This window comes from Lagopus muta, chromosome 1, assembly GCF_023343835.1.
Source record: "Lagopus muta isolate bLagMut1 chromosome 1, bLagMut1 primary, whole genome shotgun sequence".
In the NCBI taxonomy this organism is placed as follows: Eukaryota; Metazoa; Chordata; class Aves; order Galliformes; family Phasianidae; genus Lagopus; species Lagopus muta.
In genome coordinates, this window is record NC_064433.1 from 19,947,301 (window position 1) to 19,972,740 (window position 25,440).

Sequence of the window (25,440 nt, forward strand, 5' to 3'; positions counted from 1 at the left end):
CACTGTAATTAAATAGCAACAGACACCCCCTCCTCAAAATCTCCCGAACCCCAGCAATTGCTCCTTCAGAAAGGTGTTTGTATTGCTGTAGCAATTCTCTCAATGGGCTTGAGAGTCAACTTAGCTGCTTCATCCCTGCTGATCCTCTTTGTGGGACAGCCCTATCTGCATTCCTGAGAGATTTCAAGTTCTGGAAGAGCAGAGAATTTAAAAATAAATAAATAAATAAATAAAAATCAATCTTCAAATAGAAAATGTAGACGTACCATGCTTAGAAAAAGAGAAAAGTAAATAATATTCTCTCCTTGGGCCTTTTGTCCCCTAGAAATTTCAGAGGGCAGCAGGGGCAGGTTCTTTCCTTTATACCACGGCTTGTGTCACACACACAGCCTCTGCTGAGATCAAAGACATGTGGTTTCTATTACTGTATCTCAAAGAGAAGTTCACTGATAAAGAAGTCTCCACCCTAATGATTAAACACTATTTGGATTTGAATACCTGAGTGCAGGCCTTCAGCCAGCAGGCCAGGATTAGGAGGTTCTTGACTCCAGTGCCCATTTGCTAATCAGGCTGCAGATCACCTTCGTCTGTCTGTGCAATGTTATGTCATTTGACTTTCACAGCCATTCACTCATCCCTGGGCCTTCTTTTTCTTCTAGGGCTGCTACTGGGAAATGAAACCAAGATTAATCCACCCTAAAGATCTACAAAGGAACTGAGCAAATAAATAAGGAAATTCTATAGAGCAACCATTTATTAACTGCTCAAAATTAATCAGTGCCTGAAAAGATCTTGAAATCTGAAATTTACTTAGGATTAGTTCATGAAGCTGAGTAACAGATAACTGAACCAGAGAAATAATTAAACTGAAGGCTAATCAGGAGAGGCTGGTTTATGTGTTTACTTATTTATCATGTTTTTCTTGTGTTAGCTGCCATTTTCATTCAGTAAATAATGCTAAGGGCTTCATGCTGGTTGCAGCAGCCAAGGATTGACAACTGTATCCATGGGAGGCTCTTTTCATTAGGGAGACCATGGAGGAGTAAATAGTTTAGAGGGAAAGGTATTTTGAAATTACAGTGAAAATCACCCAGAGACAAAGATTTGTGATTGAGGCTCTATTTTCAGACCTTAAAGAGAGAATGTTTGTCTGTTTTAGTTTTTCTCCCCAGTTATGTATGTTTGCCTGGTAAAAGATACCACTGTTCCTCATAAGCTTTCTGTTGTTACATCTGCATCTCTCCTATATTACTACCATTAAATATACCAAGGCAAGAGATTTTGATTGATGAGAGAGAAAAATGTATTTAGAAAGCAAATCTAGAGAGTGCAGACTGAAAACCTGAGCATTCAGTTATGTGAGTAAGTGTTCTACTTTTTTTTAGATATAATTCTGTCAGATATTGCCATCCATCCTTACACTGAGTAGTATTTTTCTTCCTGACATTCCATGAAGATGGAATAGAAGTATTCAGTTTACAGAAATGCAAAATGGCTGAGGTTTGCAGGGCTCTTTGGGTCCAGCTGCCCAACCCCTGCTCCAGCAGGGACACCCAGAGCAGGGTGCCCAGGCCCATGTGGAGGTGCCTTCTGGGGATCTCCTTGGAGGACACTCCACAGCCTCTGGGCAGCCTGTGCTCCATCACCTGCACAGCATAGAAGCGCTGCCTGATGTTCAGATAGCAACTCCTGTGCTCTAGTTTGTGCCCACTGTCTCTCTTCCTGGCTCTGGGCACCACTGAGAAAAGTCTAATTTTTAATTCTTTTTCTTTATTGATAGGCTGATGCTGTACCCAGGGAAAACAATGACAGATCCATGATCAATAATCAAATCTTTAAAGACAAGAGTCTGCCCACATTGCTTATGCTGAGTCCTACAGTACATCCTGTTGATTTCAGTGCAGTTCTAATGGTATATCTCAATGTTAGCAAGACTGTCAAAGGTGGCCAGTATAAACAGGCCACCCATTCAACTCTTTGGTGAATTATCTTTCAAGATGATTTATAAAAATGTTTTGTTTGGGAATGTGCTATTAAAAAATTGATTTGGGATGGAATGGCCTTTGCCCTGACGTGTGGCAGACTGAGGAAAACATCCTTATCCAAAAACCTGGATCCTGCAAAGGCTGCTGCAGGTGTATGTTCATGGCTTTGAGTGGCACCTATTGCCTGGATGAGCCCACAGCTCCCCTGCTTTCTGCAGCCCTTGCTCAGCAGCCCTTCTCACAGTCAGGGGAGTTCTCAACTGGTATTGAGAAAACGAAAGGAAATTACTGATTTGCCTTCTGCCGTATCTCAGCTTTCCATTTTCCTCCTCCATTTTCCTCCTTTCCAAGAATAAATATCCAAGAGGAACAGCACATTTTGGTTCAGTCTTTTTAAAACCAGTCCTACTGATGTGCCCCCCCTTTTTTTTTTAAGGCCTAACATTCCTAGACAAGATAAAAGATTCAATCTCTAAACCTACTAATTGATCACAAAGCATGTCTGGGCCAGCACAGTGTATCCCATGACCATAACAAAGCAGACTTACATCAACACTCAGGCACTGTCAGGCACCCTCTGGTGTGACTTGGACAAGCTCTGGGGCACAGCAGTGCTGCCTGCTGCTCAGCTCAGGTCAGCTCAGCTCCTTGGCATTTTTTCAGTGGTGGCTTTGCTCATCCCAGTGCTATGACTGGAGGTTGCAGCGCAGAAGTGAATTTTCCATTTACATAAATAATTTATATCTCAAAGTACTCAACGAACACTGCCAAGCACTGGCTATGCAAAGCAATTCAAAAGCTGGAAGACATGCGGCAAGTTCATAATCTTAATCATCAAATCCTGGTGATCATAACCGCTAATCCAGTTATAATGCACAAAAGGCCATGAAATCAAGGCAATTGGAAAACGAAGGAAAAGTAGTTAATATTCTGGTTTAGAGTCTTGAAATGGCAACACTGAATAGCTATAGCAGTTGTAATTATAGTGAGCTTTGTTTGTATAGAGAATCCCACTCATTTTACTCCAAAATGAGACTCCAAATATTCACTTGTTTTCATAAAGCAGTAGGTTCACACCCGTCCCTATAATTCAGCATCCTGAATTTAAAGCATTAACTGAGTGTTTTGATTTAGAAGTCATAAAGGGAGTCACACTTAAAGCCTGTATGACATGGGATGGAAGTTTGTTTCCTTGTCCTCTTATTCTGTTGGCGTGCAAAATGATCTCAAAATGCACAACATTCCATCTCCTGTGGTTTAACCTGGTAAGTCAGATTGTTTAGGTAGGATTTTATTCAGTAATGCCTTTCAGAAAATCATCCTGTACAATCTTCTCTTTGTTTAAATGGGATCTGTGCTCTCTTACATTGTTTTCCTTCCAACTCATCACTACCTTTTGTACAAAAGCATCATGTAAGCAATACTCTATTAGAGCAATTTTATTGTCAGGACACCGGCTTGGTCCAGATCCTATTAATAGCAAACAAGAGGCTTACAGTGACTTTCCATTGATTTCCCAAATGGCAGGGAAAATACCTATTATTTTCTTCTATGTTTTATTATCTGCAATATTTATTATTTGGCAATAAAACAACAATATTTATTTTAATAGTTACTGTTATTTTATGCTACAGTTTATGTTGGAGTACTGCATTCAGGTTGACTCTAATGTAATGTAAACCCCCACATCTAGGCCAGAGCATGCCAGGAGCTGCCCCAGGCCCGAGGCACTTCTGCGGGGATGGGCCAGGCCAGGGGTACATCTGTGGGACAGGCCAGACTGGGGCTGGTCCTCAGGGTCCCTGTTATGAGCAGTTGCCCCAGGCCACAGCGCCCAAACCTCTGGCAGCAAGGATGGTCTCAGGCCCTTAGAGCAGCCTCACCACTACATGTTCTGAGCAATTCATGAACAACTGCTTCACACAGACTGTGCTCTTATTACTTTATGGCAAAGAGGGCAACAGTACAAACAGATGAAAGTCCTAAGCATCCATCCACTTGAGGTGAACGCAATTTTCCAAGTACTATCAGCTCTGCCTCTCTGTCTGGGCTGGTACCTTAATTGTACCTGGAGCAGCTCTTTGTGTCTACATCTGGCTGGCAGGAAGCTGCCTGACTGTGCTGTTATAGCTTTCAGCCTCCAAAGCCAGCAGCCTGCACTGCACTGCTGGCCAGGAGCACTGCCTGGCCCTACCAGCTCCTCAGCTGTGCCTGTGGAGTTGTGGGAAGACTGGCCTGGGTCCAAACTGTGCTGGTCATTCAACAGCATCAAATGCTGATGTGCAGCACTTAGAGGTGTTCCCAGCAATGGTGATTTTGTTAGCACAGCCCACATGTCCAGCACATGGAGCATGGAGCATTTGCAGCTGCATCAGAGCTGAGTGCTGAAATAGGGATGTGAGGAACATCTGAGATGGCTTTGGCAGAGAAAAGGGGGGAATCCAATCCCATAGGGATCATTTGGGGCGCCACAACTGTTTTGCATGTCTTGCACTCTGCCTCATCTTCCAGCACACATTGCTTGCTGTGAGAGCTGGGGCAGGAGCAACCATCTTGGTCAGTAAATAAATCCTCATATGTTCCTAGAGAAAACTTAGCTGTTACCCACATTGAAAGTTGTACCACAGAAGGAAAAATGACAAAAAGCCTGTATGTTAAAGCACATTGACAAGGACATCAAGATCACCAAGGTCAAGCCTATTAATGGTAGTAACAATATGGAATGACTGAGACTTTTGGGATCATGATGAAACCCCAAGATGATTGCTAAAATTTGTGTCTGGAATTCCAGAACTAAAAACTCTAGCTAACACACTCACTGGAGATGCATTACAGTTACTATAAGCATTTAAATGTAATCAAATATTTGCCTGATTTTATCATCTTGTTCTAGCAGTTTTTCACTCCAGATACATTCCTGTGTGATGCTTTCCGGTGAGGTCCCTGCAGTGCTGTCTCTCATCAGTATGCAAACCTATCCTTAAAGAATCGCCCTGCTTCAGGACTAGCAGACATTTTGTGTACTTCCTCCTTATGGAAGTTTTACACTCTGATACTTGCTGCACTAAATGCATTAAATCCTCTGGGTTCCTTAAGAGTTCATTCACTCACTGGAAATACTGAGTTACTGCAGCCAAAGCACAGGATTCCTTCTGAGCAGCAATTTTGATTCCTTAGAACTGAACTTTAGCCTATGATGTACCCAAGACCTTGAGAGGAGTTGTTTTACTGAAAACCTTAGTTCTTGTTTCTCTGATTAGACTTTTCACCTTATTTGCAATCCTTACAGCAATACACTACTGTGTATATTAAAATAAATAACTAAATTTCAAACTCTGACTCAAGCCCCCAAGTGCCAGGAGCTTTCTAGCAACAGCAAAGTGGTCGGACAGATGCCAAGCTGTGCTGCTGGGAGGCAAGAGCTATGTTATGTATAAATGGGGCTTTTAAAATGCCAAAATAACACTGTCTTGACCCTGGCTCCTAGTAGACAAAATGCTTGTGGATTCCTCCCTGTTGCATACTGATGAAAAAGAGAGTATGAACTAGAAAACTATGGACATATAGCAAAGTAAAGCATAAGGGAACTCAGCTTGCAGAATAGCAGGAGATAAAAATGAGTGCTTAAATTACTTTCCTTGTCCCCATTTACCTCCATGCAGAGGGCTGCTGTTCCTGGTAGCTATAAAGCATGCATCATTCCTGAGAGCTGCATGTGGCAGTTTTGAAATCATTACGTTACTATCCCAGTTAACTGCAAATAAGCAGTAACAAGAGCTGTGCGTGAGAGCTGCTGCTCATTAACTCATGGTCTGTGACTTCAAAGGATGTCTGTATGATGGAAGTCCTCCTTTCTTGACCTTTCCCCAGATCTACCTCCTGAATTTGTGAAAATACTGAGGATGAGACTTTAGGTGCTGGGTAGTCCATGAAACTGCTTCTGGTATAGCTTGGCTTACACAACCAGTTGCCCCATAGCGCATTCAGGAAATGGAAAATCAGATCAGTCAGAAGACAGCTCTGATAAACCCCTGATCTTTCCCTGGTACCTGCATGGAGCAGGTAAAGCCCCATAGGAAGATCTTATACAAAGACCCAGTGAACAACAGCATCTAACATGGCTTATTCTATGTGATCTTAGCTAAATAGAACAGAATCACAGCATCTGGAAGGGACCTCTGGAGATCATCTAGTCCAACCCTCCCACTACAGCAGCTTCTCTACAGTCGGTTGCACAGGAAAGCATCCAGTTGGTTTTTGAATATCTCTAGAGAAGCAGATTCTACAACCTCCCTGGGCAGCTTGTTCCCATGCTCTGTAAATCTCAAAGTAAAGATGTTCTTTCTCATGTTCATATGGAAGTTCTTATGTTCCAGTTTGTGACCACCGCCTCTTGTTCTGTTGCTGGGAACCACTGAAAAGAGCCTGTCTGCCCTCGACACCCATCCTTTAGCTCCTGTCTTTCTTTAATGGAGGGGCCCAGAAGTGGACACAGTACTTCAGATGTGGCCTCACCAGAGCAGAGCAGAGGGGGAGGATCACCTCCCTTGAGGCCACCTGCTGGCCACACTCTTTTTAATGTGCTTCAGGATAGCAAGGACCTTCTTTGGCACAAGGGCAACTGCTGGCCACCTGGACACTCGGGTCCTTCTCCACAGAGCTCCCTTAGGGCATGCCAGCGCCTAACCTGTACAGATGCACACAGTTATTCCTCTGCATGTGGAGGACTCTACGCCTGCCCCTAGTGAACCTCATAATGTTTCTCTCAGCCCAACTTTCAAGGCTGTCTAGGTCTTAGTGAGTGGCAGCGCAGCCTTTTGGAGCATCTGTGACTCCTCCCAGCTCTGGATCATCAGAAGGATCTGCTATTTGTATTTGAACAGCAGAAAGTAGGAAGTTTAAAGAACCCATCCAGCTCAAATGCTTGGTAGTTCCAAATTGAGTAAAGTGGATCTTCTGAAAGCATTTTACAGGACATATGACACTCATCTCAGGGCTACTTGTAACTAAAGAAAAAACAAGCAAGAAATGAAATGGTGAGCCACATCCACCCACAGCACCACCTGATCAAAATTCAACATGACCAATGTCTTCAATGCCATGGGCATATAACGGGCTGATCTTCACAGGAAGCAGCCTGAAGGCACTTAGGTTTTCAACGCAAAGGTCCCGTATCCAACGTGAAGTTGTATATGCTTGATGACCATCAGTCTGACTTTTAAAATCAAGCTGAGGAACAAACAAACATGCAAAAATGCAAATCCTTCAGAACAAAGCAGGATGTCTGCTAAAAACAGATGCTCTAGGAAAAAATTAGGTGGCAGCAGTACAATCAAGTCAGCTGTGTGGCTGACTCACAGCCTGGAAAATGGGAGAAAGGTTAGGTTTTGTGGGCTGACTGACTTCCAAACTAAACTACATCAGCAGCTCACATTACATGAAATGTACCTACAGATTAGGTTTCATATAGTTCCCTTGTACTGAAAATACTATTTTCAGAACTGATTATACATTTGGGAATACATATGGGGAAAAATGACACCATTACTGTGTAAGAAAAACAAAAATCCAACTTTTATTTTTCACAATACATTTTGAGTACATGCAGAACATATTTACATTTGTCCTTAAGGCAAACAGAAATTGGGTTCTTATTCCTGAGTTGCTAAGCACCAGTAGAAATAGCAAATAAAAGCCTGGGAGATGTGGCTCCCTTTGAAAGAGCAGCTGCCTCTCATGCAAAATATTTCTGCTTTCACCTCACATTTCTCTTAATGAGCTATTTATACTAAAAATACCTGTTGCTTTTTGAGCAGTTTCTTCAGATTCCAATCTCTTCACAGAAACATCATGCCAAGATGCAACAAACTTTTCATGTTTGTTATTTACCTTACACAGTGTTTACTGACAGACAGTGCAGCAGTTCTCCTGTCTCTCCTGGCACACACATCGAGGTCTGCTCTTTAGTTACTGTAAGAGTTCTGTAATCCCCGAACACATTAAAACCAAACGTCATCACCTTATGTCTCCAGAAGCCTGTGGCTTCTACAGTACTAAAAGAGGCACCTCAGCCACTTGACATTTGCAATGAGCAAGGCTACCAAAACCCACTATCTCCAATAGGCACTTTTCTCCCATGACCTTTAAGAGGTCATGGGCACGACCCTAAGTAAGTAAGTGTTGGCCCAATGATAAGGGGGTTGAAACTAGATGATCTTTGAGGTCCTTTTCAACCCAGGCCATTCTATGATTCACTCTATGATTCTATGATTATGAACTAAGCACCAAGGAAAACACATAAAGACATAAAGAAGATCTCATAAAGCATCTCACATCCCACTGTAGCTTATCAGGAATCTGACTTCTTCTGGTAAGGTACCTCCCAGTGGAAGGTTGGAGGTTCCCCCCAAAGTAAGATGACTCCAAAAGGCCCCAAAATAGAATGGTTGTGATTTTGCACCTGGTGACACCTCTGTACAAGAGCCTGCTGCAAGCAGCATGGATAGCTGCAGTGTTGGGTGTTTATCCTCACTTAATTTTCTGTAACGTCACTTGCGTGCAGCTGTATTTCTAAGATCAGCACTGCTGGTTTTCTAATCAGTGTGTCCTCTGAGAATATGTATATTTTCAATGATTATTTCAGACATAAGATGCTAGAAAGCTTGTACAATTTCAAACAGTCTTAAAAAGTTTCTCCCTGTAAATCCCAACTCTGTCATACAAAGAAACTCCACTGCATTGAGATAAAAACATTGTGACTCTAGAAAGTGATTGTTCACCTAGTGGTTGTTCACCTAGTGCACTTGGGAAGTCTTGTCCTACTACACTGGTTACTGTAAAAATCTCTAGGATGCTGACACTTGCCTGCTTCTTCCCTCTTGCATACATTTTTCAGACCTGGATGGAGCTCAGGCTCTTCTGCCCTCACAAAGGAGAAAAGAAATGCATCCATTCAGGCTGTATCTCTCCTCACTAGTTGAGGTCACAGAAGCTGATCAGCCTCCCCAGACATCTCATCAAGGTGAAATATTCCAGAGGAAGTCCTATTAATACCTCTTAAATTCAAGATGGTTCAACAGCCCTGGAGAGCAGAGAGGAGACCCTGTACATCACTGATGTACTCTGTGTCTCAGCTTGTTTGCAGTAGTAGCTTGTACTCTCATTTGATTTCTGATCTGAAGAATTGGTCCCACCTGCTCTTTCAAGGGTTGTCAGAGACCGAATCCTTTTGTGCAGAGGGGAGAAGCTATGAGCAGAAATATGCTTCTGGACAATTCTGAGGTGCTGCTTCCAGAGGCACCACATTTCCACATGCATAGTAAAAGACACTGCTCCTTCTTACAGTGAAAGATGAAATACATTACATCCACTTTATTTATAAAAATTTTATACACCTGAAATATTACAAACATTTACAGCTTTCCTGCTTTCTTCTGACTTCTGAAAAGACCAAGCCATACAATTACACTGCTGTCTCCTTTGACTCTGATGTTTGTGGTGGCTTGAAGTTCAGTATCTCTTTATACGTAACACCTGGAAAAAACAACAACAACAACACAAAACAACAAAATAAAGAGTGTTGCTGGTCTGGCCAGAAAAGGAGCTGCAGATATAAGCTGGGTGCAATCCCCAGCATGGTTGGGCTCTGATCAAGGTGAGGAAGACAGAGACCTCTTCAGGCGAAAAAAGAGAGAAACAGTACAAAAAATAAAGGAATCAGAGATTGCTTTACCACTGTTTTGCCACTTCAGATGTGAAGAAGTAGCCCAATACAAAAATGTTGTAGGTGTTTTCAAAGGTGTGTAAGCATTGACATTATAATATAGTGGAAAATACGCCCAGAAAGTGCTCCTAAGTACAGCAGAATTACAAATCAAGACCTCACCTCATTTACGAGTCAAAATACAAAACTCTGACATAAGACAAAAACCAGATCCAGATTTTAATTTCTTCTGAGATAGACAGGCTTTCTCAGAAAGAGAAAACATATCTAACAGAAAATTAAGGCCAGCAATAACTTTAAGGCCTACAAAGCCAACAGCTAAGGAATCTGTTGCTCTGTCCTATCCACTGTAACAAACACGTTTCCTTCCTATATTGCAGGAGATAAGAAGAAAGATGTATGAAGAAGATAGAAGCCACTGCTAGGAGGAAGAGAAGAAAACCTCTGAAGATATTTTCAGGAGGATTTGATAAAAGGAACACTGACCAACAGTGTTTCTCTATTTTATGCTGTCCACTTAATTTTTCCATTAAAATTAGTGACAATCATCAGCAAAGGAGAGTATTTTCATTTTGGGGTGGCCTTTCTAACTGCCTATTTTGAAAACATCACAAAACTAAACTCACGCTTCCACTCATCCAGGGTTAGATCCATGTTATCAAATGTCTCATCATATTTCTCAGCCTCAATTTCTTCCTCAGGATCGTGAATTGGTTCAAAGTAGGGATGCATCAAAGCCTCAGCTGCCGTGACGCGCTCCTCCGCATCCAGCACCAGCATGTTCTCCAAAAGATTTACAGCTATGGAACAGAAAATAAACACTGCATTGAAATCAAGCCACCAATTCCAACTTATGCATGGTAATGCTGCACTGAAGATGATTTAAAGATATTACAGATTTACAAAGCAAAATAATTGGTTGTTCATTCTACAGCCAGTGGGGCTCTACTGCACAACAAAACAGAGTGCCGTGAACAAGCTGGGACGTGTACCAAGCAATGCAGAGATGCTCCTTAAATTCCACATGCAATACAGCCACATCACCTCAGCTATGACTTCTGAGCTTCTGACTCCAGGTCCATGGCATTTAGGAACTTCCCAGTTGTCTGCCCTCACTGCCAGCACTGTGTTGTGGTTCTAAGGCACATCGTGACTTGGCAGCGGCAGGATTTGCAGATGGGTGTAGAGCTACTGAGGATTGTTTGTTATGTGAATAACTCCATGCCCTCAGCATTGGCAGCACATTTTCAAGTTCACCAAGATATCCATGCTCTCAGTGTCAGCACTAGCTTTATCTGCAACGTGTTTTGACCTCACCAAAACAATGCATGAAATCCATGAGCATCTTCAACGTTCCACACGGGTGGATTTTGGATCGGGTCCTCCGTGAGACTACCAAAATGCACTAGTATGAACAGACACGATTCTATTATGTTCCTAAAAGTATCCTGTAAGAAAGTTTCTGAGTTGGGTGGAACACCATACAGGAGGAAGGGGCAGCAGCATGGGAAAAGATGCTGCAATGCTTGCTTGGCACATTATGTATTCATAACATTACAGAATCATTTAGACTAGAAAAGAACATTGAAATCTTTAAGTCCAGCCACGCACCTAACACTACAAGTCTCTCCAACCTTCTCTCCCAGACCAAGAGCAGTTGTTCTTCACATAAGGAACAGCCAGATGGCCAAAGAAGTGATAGGAAGAAATTTAAGTAGAGATTTGTAGACTTTTCTGCAGCTGGGACAGCTAGTGAGTTTAGCCATTGGGCCACAGATAATAATCCTATTGTATCTTAACATACCATTTTAACTGCTTAAATACAGAAGAGTCAATAATCCTAATTCATATTTTAAGAATGCCTGGCTTTATGAGTCAGGTCATTGGGGAACGGATGAAGCTGGGCAGAGCCATCTCAGAGCTCTTATTCCCTCAGGTCACGTCACAGTTATGCACACTTGGTATGTTCTTCTAGCTGTTTATATCCATCAAATACAAGCCAGATCCTTGCAGGAATGCACAGATGTTTCTCAGGATGCATTCATTCCACGTCTAAAATGTCAGCTTTCTATTTGCTTGCATTTCTGTTGTACATCAAAAGGACTTTGATTTCAGAATTATATTTAAAATACAATGCACAGAAAACTTTATTAAATATATTTAAATCCCCAGGGCTTTTGAGAAAGCTGCTTCAGTAAAACCATTAAGCGCGGTCTGGATCAGAGCCTGAAGCATAAAATACTTCTTTTTGACTCTTTTGAATCATCTGATTCCTGGCAGAGTCTAAACTTGGCACAGTTCAGCCACTAGAATCAAAGATCTGAGTGATGGAACGCAAGAGGCAGAGCAGCATGAGAATCACCACATAACCTATCACATGACTGATACTGCTGCTGACTACAGAGCAAACAAAACAACAACAGAAATGGCACACATCGCACAAACTGCCTTACCCAAAGGGCTCGCGTGCTTCAAGACGGATGCAAAATCCTTTTTCTGGACTTTTGGAAGGCTTTTGATATAGTTTTTTGCCTGAAAAGAAACATGAATATTAAATTAGAACTTTGTCTCCTTTGTAATGTGCTTACTAGGTAACTTAGTGATGCTCTGACAGTACCTTGTACAAATGGAATTTTTTTTTGCTATAAGGCCTGGTTATGTTCACCTTCCTGTTGAAAGGAACAGTTTCTTTTAAATTGAACCTTAAAATTCTGATTAAAAAATTAAATGTAAAACTTTGATACCTAATCAACATCTAAAATGTTGATTAGAATAAACATGTATCCATAATTTGAAAGAATGTCATTCTGAAATTTACAGAAATCTCTAAAAGTGTCTATCTTACAGTAATTCTTTAGTATTTAAATTGTACAGTTCAACTAATGATTCATTTTAGGTTCTTTATTGTAGGGACTTCAGGATTCTCAAAAACATCACATGAAAATAGGAAGTCAGAGACACCTACAGAATGAATGGGTTGTCTGAAGAGGTTCATATTTTCAGTATGTTCCCAGCAAAGGAAGCAATGTATCAGCTCAGCTGATTTAAAGTACTTAAATACATCCATTTTTTTTTCAGTGTCCTAATCATTTTCTGTTTCCCCTTAACATCCAGTAATTTTTCTGGCTGTGAAACCTCATAAGTAGGCAGAGATGTGCTATCGGGGGTCATTTCAGCAGCCAACACACCTGATCTCAGGCAGTCTAAGAAGTGAGAATGGCCTAAGTAAAATCAGGGCACATAAAGCAGTCTGACAAAGCAGAATACTCACTTCCTGACTCTTCAGTTTTTGCACAAAATCTTGACTTGGTGTACCCGTTATTTTCATTATTTCTTTGAGTTGATCCAGATCTGAATGCCAGAAATAAGGAACAAAGTCTTTCACCGTAGGATAAAAATTATGTGTTTCTTTGCTACTGGAGAATAAAGGAAAACCAACAATGCAACACTGAACAGAAGATGTATAAAAGATGAGCTGTCAAACACACAGAACTCGTGAACAAAACAAGTGAAGAATTCTTGCTGTATTCTTTTATCACTGCACTCTACTGTCTGTTACAACTCGGGCCAACAAAGTATCACCTAAGGTTGAAGTATGGCTCAGTCTTAACTATTTTCTTAAATTTCCAGCAATGAAATGACATGACCAAATATTTTCCGCACATCTAAAATATTGTACTCTGTATTATTTACATGATATTTTTGACAAAAGCCTCAAAAAGCATGAAATGGACTGGCACATGCTGGTAAGTTCATATACTACACCAGGATTTTCTGTGCTGGAGTTGTGGAACCTATTGCTACTATATATACATATATATATACTTATTTATATATATATATAAATATTTACCTTTTGTATTGTCATTGAAAATTTTAGCTGATGATTTGAGGCATCATTCAATGGATATCCCACTCTCTATTGAAAAAGTTCAGTAATGTGAGTTTTAATTTGCTGATGTACAGATGTGGTACAAATATCAAATAACTAATTAAATATAGATGATAGCCACATCATAGCTATATTTAATTTACACTCAACAGATTTGCAGCACACTCACTGCACCACATAAGCACCTTTTTGCACATCGTTTTCTGACGTTGGTTTCATTAATGCACTGAGGAAGGATACGGTCGTTTCCCCTGAACAGAGGCCTCCCCATTATCATTTCAGCCATTATACAGCCCACAGACCAGATGTCAACTGAAAAGAGGATAAAGTAGCATTAAATTACTGAATATTTGTTCATCCAAATGTAAAGTTGAATCTAAAATATATTTTAAAGATGACTAAAATTTACCTTTGTAGTCTGTTATAATATAGATGGGTGCCTTGCAGACTATGATAATCAATATAGAAAAAACTACTAGCATTTCTGATAGGCAAACAGAAGATAATCTGGTATTGGGCACAATCAGCTTCTCAGTAACAAACAGATGCATGCAGGAAATAATTCTGCTATGCTTTCAAAAATCTCTATGGTTATTCTGGCATTACTTCAATTCCCTCATTCTGCCACTTACCTTGTCTGTTACAACAAGCACATCTTTGCAGAAAGATTAGTCAGGGAGAACACAAATACGTAGAGCAGGTTTGTTCCAATTGTTTTGGAGCAAATGAACAATTTGCATTTTAGAAAACACACACAAAAAAACCCACCCCATGAACGAAACACAAAACACACCCCCAAATGATTACCTGCAACCTACAAGAAAGATTGTCATCATTATATTATCATTTCCATCTCCAATGTCTCACTCACTTCAGAAGCACAGACTTGCCTTATTCGATGAACGCTTCAGCTGTATTAAGACTTTTCCAAAGAGATGCTGACCTGTTTGTGTGTAATGCATCCAATTAAGGATGACCTCTGGGGCTCTGTACCACCTTGTAACCACGTAACCTGTCATCTCACTGTCCGTATGCCTGGCCATTCCAAAATCCAGGATCTGCAGTGGAAGCACAAAGTACACCCAGTTATCTATTTCATGCAGATTTAACAAACACAGGAAACAAAAGACTCAGAGCATCCTGCAGATTGAGTTGTTTTTGCATCTCTTTCTCATTGAAATGTCTCGCTCTCATTTTATTAATCAAGACAGAAGTAGCAAGGAGGTTTACAATTTTTTTCCACGTTAGATAGATACCTTTATATCAGCACTTAAAGCTGTAAAGCCAGCAGAGAAAACAATACATTATTCAATTAACAGTTGAAGAGATACTGGTCCCATTCAATCCTGGGTGTGGAACAACCACCTTATCTTTTTAGAGTTTGAAGAAAAGCACCCAGCTTACATGGTATCCACTGTTCTGACATCCAAGGTGGCACAATTATTCAAGAGTGTGTTCCAAGAATGTTCTGAAGTCAGCCAACAGATGTGGCCAACGGTCATTTTGCAGTTTATCAGGAAATCCACGCTATGAACAAGAAGGGTCTTGGCAGAGAAGCCTGCTCAGATCATCCTTTACAGATACTTGAATAGGTAGCTTCATGTGAAGGGCCACTGCTCTCCATGTGCATCTGGCTTCATACATATATTGATTGACACAGCAGAAGTTTTTACTAGGAGCACCCGTGCATTGCTATAGCAAGAGTGACATATTTATAATGCTTTCACTGTAGTCAAACATCTTCAAATATTTCACTTTAAGCAGGACAATTTCATTATTCCCTGATGCTAATAGAAAGGGAAACTGTAATTTCATTCATAGATAAAGAATATAAAATGCCAGGGCTTGTCTTTATTGCCACACTAGAAGCATTATTTCCATAACTTCCTCATAACTGTTGATTACCTACAAATTTGGAAAGGACTAGGAAGCAATGGGAGAGTTTTATTCTCACCAATAAAATGCAATTGATTAAGCCCAAAGTTACCTTTCAAAACCGGTCTCAAAATATTTGCAACTGCAACACATCTTTATATACAGCTTTCAAATTTAGTGTACACAGGGCACACACACACATCTTCCCTTAATGCTGGGAGGGAGAGGAGGGTGAGGGAAATCAGTGTGTTGTGCAGCAGCTCAAAAGCCACTGTTGGTACTGTCTGGCACAGCTTTGTAGGCCTCTTTCTTTCAAAAGGCTGTGACACCAGGTCTTGGAGAAGGGCTAAGATGGAATTTGGACTTATAGTTTTCTAAAGGCAGAAAATGAAAGCAAGAATTTTTATGTGTTATTCATTAACTTTATGATTTCCTTTCATTGAAGTGCTCATTAGGGTCATGAACGAATGGAGCTTAGCACTAACACAGTACCAATGCAACAACAATTTTCACATAAAAATATTATTCTCAAACTCTGATCTTCTAGTTTTATACTAGAACTTCAAAAGATATTTTCAGAGCAAGTTGAAAACCAATTTTATAATGCAGGAATTATGAAAGAGAGCAAATGCCTCATGGCTCAAGAGTAAGCTCCCTTTCTATTTAGCAAACTTAATTTTCTTCCTTGCTTCAGTAACTGTAACAAAAATAATTTGTAGCTTCAAGACAACAGGAAGGGCAGTGACTCCCCCTGTGGCAGCCTCCACTGTCACTTCTCTGATTCCTAAGCAGCAGCTGAAAGAACCAGACAAGGCAGCTGGAAAGCACGCTCTGAGAAATAGGGCTGATTACTTATTAACAATTATTAACTCAAGGAAGCCACACAGCTGCTAGAGCTGAGGCAAGGGAAGATGCTGAGATACATAAGGGGGAAAAAATATGGGATGATCCCTGTCAGTACAGCCTTGTGCCAGCGTACGGAGCGCTCACAGGGCAAGGCACATCCTATGCGTTACAGCGGAACGCACACGCAGTGAAAGGCAGTTCAGTTGGTTCAGTGTAAGCGGGGTCACAGTTAAATCCCTGCCCTCATATTTCTAATGTACATTTCTCAACATTTGATAGTCTGCTTTCTGCCCAAACGCTGGAGCTGCCTTTGGACGACCGGTATTCACTGATTTCAAATCAGCACACTTCAGTATGCGATATCAGAGCTTATCATAAAACTAGGGATAGCATAATTTTGCCCTGAGAATCAAGAAAGAAAACTTAAACTTAGTACTACATTTTCTCCTACTCATTTAACAAAATGGTGTTCTGCTATCAAATTATTTGCTTCAGCTTATGTAAAAGCTTAAAAATGTCCACGGCAACAGAAAAATAAGTTGTATTAGGTAAGGAAATAGAGCAATCATACAGAGGAATAATGTCTTGGATCTGGACTGCGTCTCAAAATCTCACTGTACAGGTAGGGGGGGTGGAGGGAGAACATGTCCAACTGGTTTACCTAGATTCTTTTTTCCCCCACTATCAGACTGGGACTCATCACAGTTTGGCCTCACACAAGCCAGAAAGAGACAATGGCTTTCTGTCTTAAAACAGGGGAATCCTGAAAACACATGGCCCTGAACATCCAGGTCTGCTGCATTCAGTCTCCAAAGAGCAAGAAACTGTATTGCAACAGTTACATGCTGTATATAATGCAGTATATAATCCATATGTTACATGCTAAAAAGCACTTTTATTGCGTTTAATTATGGGACTGCTTTACAACCTTTGATCTTCTGTATCTCCCAGCTGTAGACTTAGACTTACTGTATTTATTCAAAGCTGGAATTCTCACATGACTGAACTGCTTCCATAAAGGCTTATATCTTTTCAGGGAGACAGCCTTGGCCGTAAGATCTAAGAGTCCTTACATATCAGGACACAAACATCCCATTCAAACGTACTGTCGTTTTGTCAAGATGTATGTACCAGCCATGACAGCACAGGACAGAAAACGTAGCTTGGATTTGTAATTAACTGAAAAGTCCTGGCTTGCCTCTCAGACTGCCACAGCTAAGAGAAGACAGGTAACAAAAACAAGTCTAGAAAATTAATAGTGACATATTAAAAAAGAATACAATAGAATACAATAGGCTGACCTGAGGACTGGAAACAGTGTGAGGCCCATATCCCTCAGGAGAATAAACTGTATTCCTAAAATGAACAGTGCTGAACACTACATAGTTCAACTTGATACTGAACAATTTGCTTTTTTTAGAGCAGCTCATTCTGCACAGCTCAACCAGATGCATTTTACTACTTTGGGGCACACTGTGTATCTATTTCTCAAGTACAAATATGTTCCCTAACAGGTATTGGAAGATTTTTAACAGAGATAAGAAACTGAGTAAAAAAATCTGAACAGTTCAGATTCACTATTTCAGTCCAACATCCATCTTCAGTCCAACTCCATCTGAGGAGGCCTGAGATGCCACATGTGCAGCAGCAGAATTACTATTCAGACAGACTGTACTGAGAACAAATCCAAGGAAGACTCAGCAGGAATGGCAACACCCACTCTTCAGGACAGGTACTTTCCACTGTGGGTGCTACAGCCCCGTCTCCAGGTGTGCATTCCAGCTAAGCACCGTTTCCATAGGGGATAGGTGTGAGTGTGCACCATCCTCACACCCACCTTTGGACAGAAGCCCAGGTAGGAAGGGCAAAGGGAGGCATGGTCTGTGCCAGCACTTTCCCACTCCAGATAAGCAGCAACCAGGAAATACAGGAAATGCCATAAAGTGCACCTGTCTTACAGCGCACCAGTGAAAGTTAACAGATGAACTCTACAATGCTGAATTAGCAACCATTTCTCTTTAATGTTTTTTTTTTTTCTAAGTAATTAATTTAAAAGCAAAAATCAAGAACTGACGTATACTTTCTATGAAGTACATGTGGTCTGCATGCAATTGATGTTATTTTAATGGTGCGGAAGGAATCGCTTTCAAAGAAATATGATGTTTGTGGTGAGCAGTATTTGATTCCTCCCATGCTTCTCTGAAGCAATGAGCTGCAAGGCATCACACACAGAATCACACAGAATCACCCGGGTTAGAAGGGACCCCAAGGATCATGTAGTTCCAACCCCCTGCCTAGCAGGGCCACCAAACATACACATTCAGATCAGGTTGCCCAGGACCCCGTCCAACCTGGCCTTGAACACGTTGAAGGACGGGGCATCCACAACCTCCCTGGGCAGCCCGTTCCAGGGCCTAACCACTCTCCTTGTAAAGAACTTCCCCCTAACATCCAACCTAAATCTTCCCTCCTTCAACTTAAAACCATTTCCCCTAGTCCTGCTGTTGTCAGCCCTTTTGAAGAGTTTACTCCCCTCCTGGGTGTAGGTTCCCTTCAGGTATTGATAGGCTGCAATGAGGTCACCCCGCAGCCTTCTCTTCTCCAGGCTGAACAAGCCCAACTCCCTCAGCCTGTCCTCATAGGGGAGGTGCTCCAGCCCCCTGATCATCTTAGTCGCCCTCCTCTGGACCCTTTCCAAAATCTCAATGTCTTTCTTGTACTGAGGGCTCCACACCTGGACACAGTACTCCAGATGGGGCCTCACAAGAGCCAAGTAGAGAGGGACAATCACCTCCCTGTCCCTGCTGGCCACCCCTCTCCTGATGGAGCCCAGGATCCCATTTGCCTTTCGAGCTGCCAGAGCGCACTGCTGGCTCATGTTCAGTCTCTCGTCCATCAGGACCCCCAGGTCCTTCTCATAGGAACAGTTCTGCATTACAGCTCTTGTGCAACTGTAACCATGACATGATTATTTCCTGAGAAGCCTGACTGCTATAGTTACACACACACCTTTCACAGGCCCAAGGCTATTGCATGACTGCCACATAAACACCAACCCACAAGAAGGTAATCTCAGCTCTCACACTGCTCTTCACCCAGCTGGAAGGACTAAAGCTATGAATAAAGCCTGTGGCATTGACCTCCTCACCAGCAGTCTTCTGTACACCCTGGAGCCAACCCTCAGCTCTCCTCTGTTAACGGTGCACCAGTTTCCCAGAGTGTCCTACCTATGTTCAGCTCTGACATCCTTGGCAACATTTCCGTTTTCTGGTACAGCCACCTCTTGTGCCTGGCTCCATAATGATTTCAGACATCATCACCTCTGCCATTCGCATGAAACATACACTGATTTCAGTTAAGGACATGCAAATAGTAAACTAATAGATTCTCAGTATTCAGGGCTTTATTTCTTAAATAAATACACAAATACTGCTGTGGTGTTAAAGTCACACAAATGGGAAAATATTTAAAAGTGTCAGTCTCCATCCATTTTTTTCAAGTTCATTACCACTGTCCATCTGATCCTCTTCCTTTCTCCAAGACTCTTCAGAGCTCCTGGGCTGAAACCCCTATGTACCACTGACACCAGTTAGCACACTTACAGCTGCTGCCCCTGGTGTTTTCTGTGGCACATCTCTCATACAGATGAAAACTTTTTTCAATGAACATATCCTACCTTCAGTTCACAGTCTTCATTTACTGCCAGGTTTCCAGGCTTTAGGTCCTGCAATCAGATTTTAAATGGATGTTAATTATTTCTTTTCCAGCAAACAGAATAAACCACACTTTGCAAGTATTTATTTCATTTAGGTTAGATGGTTTTCCTGCAACTACTTAACACAGAAACAAGTAAAACAATGTCATAAATATAAACCAGAAAATTAGACATAACAAATTACAGAAGTAAAGACACAAACTTGAATTTATATGGCATTTTTCCTTGTGTTCTCCCCCTAGATGACCTTTAAGGGTCCCTTCCAAATAAAAAAATAAATCTATGATTCTTATATAACATTTAAATATTTTTAAGAGTTTACTCTAATTTTTGTCTTCAAAAAGTCAGAAAAAAATCTTAGCCATCTCAATTTAGGTGCTGTTTGCTCTTATGGGGACTTACTACTCAATTGCATGAAGCACTTTCAGAACTTGAACTGTGCTCAGTGCAACTTTGGTGGCCAGCTTACACTTGCTGCAGTTACACTGTTTCTATCAAACAAATAATCCAACTTGAACATCATAAATGTGAACTCAAAAACATTTATGTCCATCCTTACACAAAATCACAACCCCATTGTAAGAATTTAAACATATTTTATGTAATTTCTACTTACCCTGTGAATTATACCGGATGAGTGAATATACTGAAAAAAAACAAAAAAACAAAGAAAGCATGTTTTAATTCACGAGCTCACGACTCTAAGTGACTCTAAGGAGCTGGGGAGCAGGCTTTTTCATGGTGCTAAAGTAATCTGAATTTTGGAAATGTTCATTTACTACACAGAAGATCTTTTTAGTGTCCAGGTAATTCAATAGCATCTTACCCTATTCCTCCCCCCAGAACTACATGCCAGTAAACAAGTTTGAGTACTGTACCAGATCATACAGTTTTTCTGCATACACATCTACTGAAATAAATCCTGCCCTTTTAATGCATCAGAAATGCTCTCTTGCAGTAGACACCTCAGCTGCCATCACAGTTTAGATCTGCATGCCTCAGCAGTGCCGAGCTTTCAGAAATCCTTTAAGAACAGGATTAAGCCTTGTGTATGCTTCACTGCCTGCGTGCAAATCAAGTTTATCAGATTTATCAGCACGTTTTCATCATGCATTTAAGGGCTCTCAAAATTCAAACCAAGACATGGATGCTGAAGACCAGTTCTTCAAGGAAGCTGGGAAACAAGACATCTGACCAAATACCGGTACCTACACCTGTGTTTGTCCCCCAGTGCTCCCATGAGGTGCCCAATTCCTCTCACCAGGTGAATACCACCCTCAAAGAGATGTCTCATCATAGGCCATGACAGGAGTCTCTGGTAATTGGTTCAGACCACTTTGTATGCTTGCCTGCTGTTCCAAAGTGAGGACACACTGCCCTAGAGTGCCCTTGAATGTGCCTGTGCTGCTCAGGTGCAGGGAACTGCTCTGAAAACACTGCGGACCATGAAGACTGAGGCATCTGTATTACTCAGACTAAGCAACAAGAGAACAATAAGGGCTTTTTAACAAGTCCTCAGAAATGATGGATGAAGTGGGAATCCTAAATGTCTTTACCTCAACCCACAAGTTTTATCTTTTTGCAGTTCTCTCCTCGATCCCACTGGGGGAAGAATAAGCAGTGATGTGGTGGGGAGCTGCAGTTAAACCACAGCAGTCCTTGTGGTGACCCACAGGGGGCCCAAAGGGTTGAATTAATGACAGATCCAAACAGAATCTGTTGACATAAAATTCTTACAGGCATTATACTAGATTAATAATTGCTAGTCACAGCATTGATTTATTTGCTCACGATGTTGCTTCATTTGCTCTCAAGGTTGGTTTTCTTAACTCTTTTCTTCTTGCTTATCAACTCTGATGGCAGTATTTATGGTTTTGCCATTTTGTATATAGCAACAGTCCCTCTGCAAAGGAATCCTCATTGTCCACCAGATGAGGGGAACAGGGAAAAGAAAGCAAATACTTTTCCTCCCTAGGCATCCCTCTCTCTGTGTTACAGGGAAGTAAGCTGACTAAACAAAGTATCTACAGTTGGTAAATGTTTATATGTTTGTTCCTCTATTTTTCTATAGCTGGTTTCATACCACACAACAGCTGCAGACTGGGACTCTGCAGATCGAGTCCCACCACCCCACTTGGAGCCACAGCAGGTTGCCCAGGATGGGATCAGTCAGGTTCTGATCAGCTCCAAGCATGGAGCCCTTCCAGGCAACCCATTCCAGTGTGGTGGTCAGACACCAAACCTTTTTCTTCTTGTGTTCAGACAGAATTGTCCATTTCACCTTGTGCCTGTTGCCTCTCATCCTGTCAAAAGGCACCATTGAGAAGAGTCTACTCTGCCCTCTTTACATCCTCTCATCAGATCCACATACACACTGGTCAGAGCAAAGCCATGCCATGTCTTCTCCAGGATGCATGAGCCTATCTTGCACAGCCTTTACTTATACACTCTCCACTTCAGACCCCTCAGTGCCTCGCTCTGTCAGTGCCCTCCTCGTGCTGGGATGCCCCAAACTGAACACAGCGCTAAGTTCTGAGGAGAGGGAAAAAAATCACTTCACTCACAGATTACAACTTCAGCCATACAGTCAAGATGACGACAGGGCTCTGCTGCCACAGGGGCACGCTGCTGACTGCCATGCCTGAGTCCCCTTCTGGAAAGCTTTCCGTCCTCTGCAGCCCAAAGCCCTAGCACTATGTATCTCCAGCAGATGGCACATCACTTCCTTCTGCCTATTATCCAAGTTTTAAAATCTCCCATAGAACTGGCAAAGCACTCCACGGGAGTTCCTGGAGGCAGCCACAAAGGGTTGAGGGAACTGTTACCCAGAGCACAGGTTGTAAAGCCACTACAACACATAAAGAGCTGTGAAATGCTATTTCTGTCATGGATGTGCATGAAATGCATCGGGATGGAAGGAACCAGATGCAAAAAGAAGTGATCAGTCAGAGGTACAGAACCTGGAGAAAATATAAATACATATATATTTTTATCAATATGCCTGTAAGTAGTTAGGCTCCCAACAAATGGAGAAAAGGCTGGAGTCTTCAGCCAACAGCCATCTTTATCAAGGATACCACCATGACTACTTACATTCCAAATCACTTTGGTGTCTTTGTACTGAGGCCTCTTGATTTTCCAAAGCAGAGGCTAATAATATTCTATAGGCTATTTTTGCTGGTATGACTGTACATAGTAAGGAAATAACTAGCAGATTCAGGAATTTCTGTGCCTAAGAATGTAGCATGTAGAAACAGGAATTAAAGGGACTGCACCCTTTTGAGTTTTATTTTAAGTAAACCCACCCATTTTGATGAAGAATGTGGTTTTATCGGTGTTCTCGCTCCACTGAAGATTAAGACAGTTAATAGCACCAAAAATCATATCAACATTTTGGGGAGAACTCATCTATCTTCTCAACACTTCTCTTTACGTAAGACTGCTGAGATTACATGAAATAGCACTTATTTCTGGTGCTTGTGTAAATGCTAGCCCTTCTGTAAACAGGAAAACCTGTGTTGAGCTGCAGTGCTTCTTCAACAATAGTGGTATTTCGTGACTGCTTTCTGTTATCTGCTGGCAGGTACAGCACTGGAACTAAACTCCTTTTAGTTCAGAAAGTTTTCCATTTCGGTTCAACAGCCTTCTGAAATGGGATCCTATTCTTGCCAATTTTCTTCATTAAGTTATCCATCTGTTGTCAGATTATTCACTCTTAATGTGATAAACACACCGAGACCACAGCAGACATACACTTCACAGTGTTATTACCAATTTACTGGAACAAAATATAATTCAAGATTCCAGCTTAATGTGTGCAAAGTCCCTCTGAACACAGGAGCTCTGTGCATAATCTTGACTTTTGATAGCATTCATAAATCCTTGAGTGAAAGCTTCAGATTGTGCTAGGAAGAGATCCAACAGTTGTCTGAATTCTATGGATTATTGTCTGCGTATGTAATATCTATACAAAATGAAAATCTACTAAAAAGGGAATTGGAAAAGTCTAGGGGAAAAGCATTCTAGGCAGCAAGAAAAATTAAAATGAGGAGTGACTTAACAGCAAAGAAAAACTGAAGAGGAAATGCGTGAGGGAGGAGAAAACAGTAAAGAAGAAAGAATACCACAAACGTGAACAAATACAGTAAACAGGGATGACCGAAGGAGAGAACTGGAGAAAACAAAAATTACCATGAATATGGCAACAGATGCTTGAAAAGGTATATAAGGTTCATAGAGCCCAAGAGCTAAGTTTATGTTCTCAAATACTGCATAAATCAAGAAATACAATGACCAACCCCATATCCTCAGACCTCTAAGAAAACAAACCCAATTCACATTCCTGCAGATAAGGAACCCAAGACTGAAGGAGCTGGAAACTCCAGTCCTGTTCCACCTGCGTAAGGACATTTATTTTCAGCTTGCCTTCCATATTCGTTCACATTACACAGCTTTTCTGCCAAAAACAAAAGAATGGCAAAAGCCCTTCTAAGTTGCAAGCTTAACCAAGTATTTTAAATAAGACAAAAGCATACAGCTGTATCACCAAAATAAAAATCATAGAGTCATAGAATGGCCTGGGTTGAAAAAGACCTCAAAGATCATCTAGTTTCAACCCCCTGCTGTGTGCAGGGTCCCCAACCAGCAGACCAGGCTGCCCAGAGCCACATCCAGCCTGGCCTTGAATGCCTGCAGGGATGGGGCATCCACAAACTCTTTGATCAACCTGTTCCAGCGTGTCACCACTCTCTGTATGAAAAATTTCCTCCTAACATCTAACCTAAACCTCAAGCACAAAACATGTTTACTAAGTTTCATGATGAGAGCAGAACAATAACTGCCCTTCTCTATCTATTAAATATGGAGCTACAAAGGAATCATGCTGATGCTCTTGTACAGGACCACCAAGTTGTCCCGCAATACTGATTATTTTAATAGGGTTTGGCAATATAAATACACACCTGAACAAATCAGAATCTTGACAGATGTGACAAATGTTCCTCTATTAAAACCAGTGCTGGATTTTCACCGCATACGCATATCCCTATCAGATACAACTCCCAGCACAGTCTGCACTTCACCTCTGTGCGCAAAGTCTGCCCATATGTTGTAGGACTATAAAACAAAAGCTGTACAGTGCTGGCAGCAGCCAAAGGAACCACACCAATCCTACACGGTGCAGTTCTATGGCCTCCATGCTACACAATGTGTCTCCTGAACAGCAAAGGGAATTAAATGACATCACTGCTGGAGAGCTTGGACACAGCCTGCAGAGCTAGGTGAAGGGATTTAGCACAGTAATGTTACAAGAGGAAGACATCACCTACATTCTGAATTCTTGTTTCTTGAATATATAAATAAGTGAAATGTGTTCCAGAGAATAACTTACCTAGTCACATTCAAC

The 25,440-nt window shown here is 41.5% G+C and overlaps 1 protein-coding gene across 3 annotated transcripts in view; it reads right to left on the minus strand.

Annotated features, from left to right (window-relative positions):
• Positions 1-7,560: 7,560 nt before the first annotated feature.
• MAPK12 (mitogen-activated protein kinase 12) overlaps positions 7,561-25,440 on the minus strand; it is a 31,199-nt gene continuing 13,319 nt past the window's right edge. For all 3 annotated transcript variants that reach the window (XM_048942053.1, XM_048941990.1, XM_048942128.1), the window contains 8 exons: positions 20,653-20,682; positions 19,998-20,045; positions 14,544-14,658; positions 13,841-13,912; positions 12,980-13,059; positions 12,162-12,240; positions 10,335-10,508; positions 7,561-9,518 (listed from right to left, as the gene is read on the minus strand). In XM_048942053.1, coding sequence (XP_048798010.1) covers positions 9,448-9,518; positions 10,335-10,508; positions 12,162-12,240; positions 12,980-13,059; positions 13,841-13,912; positions 14,544-14,658; positions 19,998-20,045; positions 20,653-20,682 — 669 coding nt within the window. In that variant the 3' untranslated portion in view covers positions 7,561-9,447. The remainder of the gene's footprint in view (positions 9,519-10,334; positions 10,509-12,161; positions 12,241-12,979; positions 13,060-13,840; positions 13,913-14,543; positions 14,659-19,997; positions 20,046-20,652; positions 20,683-25,440) is intronic.